General features: G+C 40.0%; 2 protein-coding genes across 11 annotated transcripts in view; one reads left to right on the top strand and one right to left on the bottom strand.

The window, feature by feature from the left end:
• The window catches only part of LOC109863749 (eukaryotic translation initiation factor 3 subunit G), a 2,573-nt gene extending 691 nt beyond the window's left edge, over positions 1 to 1,882 (top strand). For all 10 annotated transcript variants that reach the window (XM_020444258.1, XM_020444248.1, XM_020444253.1 and 7 more), the window contains 2 exons: positions 358 to 801; positions 936 to 1,882. In XM_020444258.1, the coding sequence (XP_020299847.1) occupies positions 360 to 801; positions 936 to 1,348 (855 nt within the window). In that variant the 5' untranslated portion in view covers positions 358 to 359 and the 3' untranslated portion in view covers positions 1,349 to 1,882. The remainder of the gene's footprint in view (positions 1 to 357; positions 802 to 935) is intronic.
• Positions 1,883 to 1,956: 74 nt separating this feature from the next.
• The window catches only part of LOC109863750 (homeobox protein DBX1-like), an 18,532-nt gene continuing 13,360 nt past the window's right edge, over positions 1,957 to 7,128 (bottom strand). The window contains exon 3 of the mRNA XM_020444259.1: positions 1,957 to 3,139. Coding sequence (XP_020299848.1) covers positions 2,897 to 3,139 — 243 coding nt within the window. The 3' untranslated portion in view covers positions 1,957 to 2,896. The remainder of the gene's footprint in view (positions 3,140 to 7,128) is intronic.

The raw sequence follows: 7,128 nt of genomic DNA, 5'->3' as shown, positions 1-7,128 counted from the left end.
ATATATATATATATATATATATATATATATATATATATATATATATGTCAGTATATGAAATATATTCACTCTTTGTATATTTGATTTAAAAAATATAAAACTCTCTTAAATAGATAGATTTTCTGAAAAAAAACTGATTAGATTACACAAAAACTGAAAAGAGACTTTAAACTTTTAAGTTTTTTATTTATTTTATTTTGTTTTGATACATCAGAATAGACACAACTTTAATAGAATTAATTAAATATCAGAATTAATTAAAATTCATGTATTTGAATTAATAAATTATGCACTTCTACAAACTTGAAGAATAATTATGTGTGTTACAATGTACATAATATGGCGCTAAACTTGCAGAAATGCCTGCCGAGGTAAAGTCCAGTTGGGCTGATGAAGTCGAGGAGGAAGGAGGAGCATTGCCACCACCTTCGGAGGTCCAGGAAAATGGATTTAAAATTCTCACTGAATACAAGTACAATCAAGATAATAAAAAAGTCAAAGTTGTGCGTACTTACAAAACAGAACGACGCATAGTATCGAAAACTATTGCTGCGCGGAAAAATTGGGCAAAATTTGGCGATTCCGCCGACGATAGGCCAGGACCCAATCCAGCTACTACTGTAATTGGTGAAGATGTCTTCATGCAGTTTATATCTAGCAAAGAGGAGGAGAACAAGGTAGAGGAAGATTCTTTAGATAAATTGAAGAGCATGGGCGACAAAGGTGTCGTCAAATGCCGTAACTGTAACGGTGACCACTGGACGTCTAAATGTCCTTACAAAGATACTGTTCTCGCTGGTGGTAAGCTACTTTCTTGAAAAAATCGATATTTCGGCAAACACAATTAAATATTTAAGTTCATGATATTTAAATTGTAAACGTAATTGCTTATTGTCATATAATCTGTTTTTGATCGCTAAAATTCTCAATTTCAGGAAAAGTTCCAGACGATAAGAAACCTCTTGTCAACACGGGAGTACCAGGTGCGATGGCGGAACTCAAACCGCAAGGTGGCAAGTATGTGCCACCTGGTATGCGCGATGGCGGCAACAAACGTGGTGATTCGATGCAGATGCAGAGGCGTGACGACACTACCGCGATCAGGATATCAAATCTCTCGCAAAGCACCACCGATGCCGATTTAGACGAGCTTGTCAAGCCTTTCGGCTCCGTGGTGAAGCAGTTCTTGGCCAAGGAGAAGTTGTCGAATCTCTGCAAAGGTTTTGCATACGTTCACTTCAAGCATAGAGCTGATGCCGCGAGAGCGATTGCCACCTTGGATGGTTACGGTTACGATCATCTTATTCTGAGTGTGGAATGGTCAAAACCGCAAGCCCAAAATAATTAAAGCGACGCCAAGTGTTGTAAGATATGGACAAGAGTTAGTGGAGCAAACTTTAGTCCGATCGCGGGGAATCCTTATGAAAATAAAAACTGTACGATATCAGAAGTAGAAAGGTAATAGCGCGGTCTGCATTTGTTCACTTGACATTAAATATGGAAGTTGAACTCTCTCAGTCAAAAATTTATATTTTACGTGATTGCGTGGTATGTATAAATATTTTTGTGTTTATAACAACGTTAACATGATGGCATCAACATGAGAATTGGACTGCTATGTTTATTATTAAATATCCGGGATAAATGCAGACTGAATTTTTTTATATCTTTCACTTTACAATTTATGCTTAAATAAACATATTGACAGTAAACAGGGGAGCTTATTTATTCTTCGTTATTATAACATAATCTATCATAAAACGAGACACCATCTTTTTACTTCTGATATTGCGATGTACTGTAAAAAAAATTTATCTTTATTCAAAGCTGCTCTGTTTACTTCTCCTGTGAAAAAATTTATAATAAATTACCATTCTGTAATGATTTTGAAATCTTTATTGAATGGAAAATATTATAAAAAATTTTCTCTTATGTACGAAATTTATTTCCTTGTTAATTTCTTTATCGTTTTTCCTAATCATTGTTATAATAAATTGCGAGAAAGAACGACGATGCGCTGGACCTGAAATTTTTATTCGTTATCATTATTAACGTTAGAAATGTAAAATCGCTTAGCATAGACAGTTTTATTTCAGTATATTACATAGATTATATTGAATCACAATGAGTATAATTACATTCGGGTTTTTTTGGCCACGCGCGCAGCCGCGTTACAATTAGGCTTAGGTACATACTTCCGGAATCGTAAAGTTATGTCTAATACAACCTTACACAATGGCTTATAGAAGACTCCTTGAAGGTACATCCACGATTGCTAATTACAATATAATACATCATTCGTCGTTTCGCTCGGGACCAATTTGCGTCTTGTTTTTAGTCGCGAAGAATAATTCGCAATAAAGAATTGCGTAAAAACATATCGATATTACTTAATAAACAATTAAAATTGTGTTGCTAGAAATTCAGGCTCGAACGAGATGAGATATTGCATACAATTTGTGTCTAACACGTTTATTCTTACGTGAGAAACTCGAGAACACAGCCGGTACACAATAATTCCGCGAATGTAATTGCCAATAAAAAAAAAGAAAATCGATCGGTTGGAGAGCACAATTAAACGCCGTATTTGCCTTTTGCATGGCATTTTTCATAAACATATATATAACGCGGGAGACTCAAGAGACACATCGGACAAAGTAGTGAACAATATTAAAAATCCTACAATAACGCATGATACATATCGAAAACGAAGATGTTCGATTTTTGAATCAATTTTTTTGCATTTGTTTTATTTCGATCACCCGCCAAAAACCACTCGCTCAAATCTGTTTGGTCCAGCCGATATTCTCCTTGAATTTACGAATTAAAAATTGTCGCTACTTTGTCAAAATGCGAACGAGGGAGGGGAACGCGCCGAGTCCAGCGGCGAGTTTTATCACGTGACATTGATCTCCTCGTCCTCCTCGTTCTCCGTTTGTTCCTCGGGCCTCTGCGGACTTGTGAGCGGACTCACGTCGCTCAGATCCATTCTCGGACGATCGCCGTCGGCGTCGCTCAGATCCGGATTGGGATTGTTCTTGTTCGGTAACGTTTGCTCGCGCGAGCCACCGGTCGCCAGCAACTCGCGTTCCTTGCTGTTTCGCCACTTCATGCGCCGATTTTGAAACCAGATCTTCACCTGCGAATCGTTGCGTTCACATTGCATTGCGTTAATAATTATTATTATAACCAATGAGTACATAATATTCACAAATTATTGCATTAGTTCGCAACAGAAATTGAAAAATCGAACGTACCGCTCGAGTGCGAGAGAGAATAAATTTGCGAGTTTTACGAGTTTTTGCGCGAGATGTTCGGCGTCTATCTCACGTGAAAAAAAAAAGGAACCCCAGGCAAAATTGCTCCGCACAAAGGGATGTATCTTAACACGGTACATCGCCCGTAATCAAAGAAGAGGGAAGCCGTTACTTCCCTGCGTTAAGGATTCGCGCGTTCGCAGAGAACCGACGAAACAGGTCAACGTCAAACGCACACACCAAGCAACCCCCGAAAGTCTCTCGCCCGCTCTAGTTTCGGCCTGCCCCGTAGTCGCCCCATTAGCCACTTTATTATACGCGTTCTACCTTGAGAGCGAATCGTTGACCCCGACGAGCGCGGGGTTGATCTACCTAAACTGCTTTCCGAATTTTCATTCGCCGCCGCTGACGTGGTGTGCACTTGACACCATCACGGCGGACTCACCGCCTTCGGGGAAGGGGCTGCTCACCCCCCGCACGGATACAACACTTCGCGCTGTACCTGATTGATATCGCGGTAATGTACCGATAATTCACAGACGTTCACGACGCTCAGAAACGAAAATCACTTTCGCTTACGAACGACTTCATCGTTCGGTTCGCGATAACAATTTCTTATCTCTCGCTTTTTCCGATATGTGACGACAACAAGTAGTCTCTGTTAGTAATATCTATGATTAAAAAAACTCTACACACTTCTACTCTTCTAATATAACGTTAGACCTTATGTAACACGTAAAACAATCGCATTGTGTTGTAAAAAATGCTGTTCATCATAAAACGCATATATACGCATTTGTTTAATCATCTGTACAACATATCACATTCATAGTCGAGAAGAATTTTTCGGGAGCGATTGTACAAAACGGAGCACGCGCTCGCTGCCCATTTCGGCCGCGCATAATTCAACAACATTTTCCCCTCTCTCCTCCCCGACATTTTCGACAGTCGAAATATTTTTCAAAGTGTGTTTCACGCGCCGATGGACGGGTCGGGATGACACGGGCAAAAATTTTCGACACTTTTGCATAACGTATATCTTATTCGGCGCTCGCGCACGCATCCGCCGAGCCGCGCCGTGCGTGCGTTTGACACCGCGCGCCATCATTAATACCCCGGCGCTCTCGACCTAGAGAGATTGAAATTTAATGTAATTTATTATTTTTTAATATCTCCCATGAAACGTTTTACGCGGATATTTTCGATGCACGCCCCGACTAGCCTCGGTCACTCGAGGGAGGACGAGAGAGAGTGAGAGAGAGAGAGAGAGAGAGAGAGAGAGAGAGAGAGAGAGAGAGAGAGGAGGAGGAGGAGCAGGCGTGTGCGCTTGACACCGCGCGAGTTAAACGGGTTTTGACGCGTTAATGTGTTTTTCCGCTTTATAGCGAGAGCGGGAATCGCTCTCGCATTGAGAAAGCGAGTCACGACCATAAGCGCTCGTCGAGTAGAGTTGTTTACACGAACGGTTATTCAAAGCAACACACGCGAATAGCCGCGATCATAATCGTATCATCAATCGAAAAGTTTTCCCGCAATGAAAGCGACCCTTCAGTCAAGGCTACTTTCCAAATGGCTGGGATTTATTGTCGCGCGTTTATTAATTATCATAATTACAACGATAGTCATCGATTACTGTGTGTACGCGCGTATCAAATGTCCAAGCGTTGCGATAATGGAAACGAACAAGGAAATAATTCTAATAACAAGAATTGTTATATCACATAATGGAATATTCGCGACTTTTGAATTTAAATTGAAAATAAAAAAACTCGGTCTGTCTCATCACAGTGACAAGATAAGTTGAGAAGTTCGTATAAAAAAAAAAATTGTTTATTCATAAAAAGTTTTATTTCGTTGCGTTGTTCCGCGAAAATTCTTACGAATTGTAAGTTTGAACAAAAAAATTAATCGTACACGTTGTTAAATAATAAAAAAACTCCGAGCAAAATTGTTGAATGTAAAAACTTGCAGAGACGATATCAAAGTTGCGAACTTTTTTATCAGAAAATTACGATATCCGTTTTCCTCTTACACACAGATTAGACGCTTCATTATTATATATTTCATTCACATTGAGTGCGAAACAAGCAATGAAGCCATTAATGCAAACACGTTCAACTCGCGATACGTGTTGGCATCATTATAGACCTCAATGCGACACTAATAATTCTATCAATTACATGATTCGTTTTATCGGTGTAACGCGCTGACTCGCCGCTCGCCCAATTGCGTGTCAATAATATTTGTAGCATTTATACCTAACGATTGTAATATTGCAGAATACGCGTTTAACCAGAAGTCAATCACAGTTCACAGGCACGTAGTGCCGAAATCAATTCATCGCAAATTACGATGAATTTGATTGTAGTTATATAATCTGATAGAATTTTGAGAGCGCGCACGATGATAGAAATTCGAGTACTTTTCCCGGAAAATTTAATAGCGTACACGTCATCAAAATTTCGCCGAACGGTAAGATGGATACGTTAAAAAAAGTAAGTATCTAAAAAAAAAAAATGATAGATGAGACTCGGGTAATTACCTGCTTATCACTGCGATACAGCAAATTTTCAGTCGCGCAAAAAGAGTATTTCAATCGGCGATAAAAAATTATCTCCAAAATTACATAATTATCATAAGACACAATATGTGTTTCGATCAAATCGGTTTTTTTTTTCTATTTTTTTCGACATTTATTTGTGTATTCGATTATAATTCAATAATAACTCCAATTTGCAGCAAGTTTTTTAATCTCCATAAAATTTTTATAAGAGATTGCAACCAGGTCGGAACACACAAACAGTCCTGAATAAACATGTTTTTTAAAGTACACTTTAAAAAAGATAATATCTCTCAGAGGAGAGATTCGATTTTTCTGAAAATTACATGTTGTAGTTCTGTAAATTGTAAACAACGTCGTTTAAGCAACGACGCCGGTGCAGATGTGAATAAGTCAACAACCGGCTTGCAAAATATACCGGGCGGGTAATTATGTGTCGCGCGCTATATAAACGCGCGGGCGAGGCTCTCTCCTAAAAGGTGAGAAAGTTATACGCCTCGTCTCCGCGACGAATTAATTCACCTATACTCGCCCCGGAAATTTTCATACGACGGGATGCGCTTGACACCATGTAGACCCTAACGATCTGACGCGCTAATACACTCTTTAGCTCTAGGGTGTTGTTAACCCAGACGAGAGACTGCGCACCGTTGCTGACCGTTTACAACAACCCTCCCCCTTCCTCCAATCCGCAACGAGATCTAATGCATGTGTAAGTACGCACGTAACATACACGTGCACGTGTCAGCGTTAGTGACGCGTGTAAGTTTTGGAATATATTTAACATCCGCGTTCGCGTGTCTCTCTTTCTCTCTCCTTCTTTAAAAGCGGGTAATTAATTATTCGCCAAATATGGCTTTTGAAAAGCCCTTCCAACGTTGTAATTGCACGTTAAATTGCCCTTAAACAATACGGCACGAAACGCACTACTTCGCCGGGGATAACTTCGCGCCCTATAAAAAGCGAATTGTCTGACGTTTAAGAGAATAATATGATCGAGCGACGAAACTTCGCGCGATTATCGGAAAAACGAAGGCGCGCATTGATCTGAGCGTCTTAGACTGGGTAGATTCGCGCGCGCGCGTGTGTGTTTACACGCGCGATAATTTTTAATTGAAAAACAAAGAGATTGCGCAAAATGTACGAGAAAAAAATGTTCTCATCGTTGACACTTTTGATTAAAATGCATGTGCGGAGTTTTCCCTTAGGCGTGTCACCGAGATTGAGCACGCAGGGATGAACGGACAGGGCGACGAAATCGGCAAAACGGGCGAGCAATTCAACTTCGCCGAAAAGCGCGCGCGGCGCGGC

This window comes from Pseudomyrmex gracilis, unplaced genomic scaffold, assembly GCF_002006095.1.
Source record: "Pseudomyrmex gracilis isolate BER0280 unplaced genomic scaffold, ASM200609v1 scaffold_12, whole genome shotgun sequence".
NCBI lineage: Eukaryota > Metazoa > Arthropoda > Insecta > Hymenoptera > Formicidae > Pseudomyrmex > Pseudomyrmex gracilis.
This window is presented reverse-complemented; position numbering and strand designations above follow the sequence as displayed.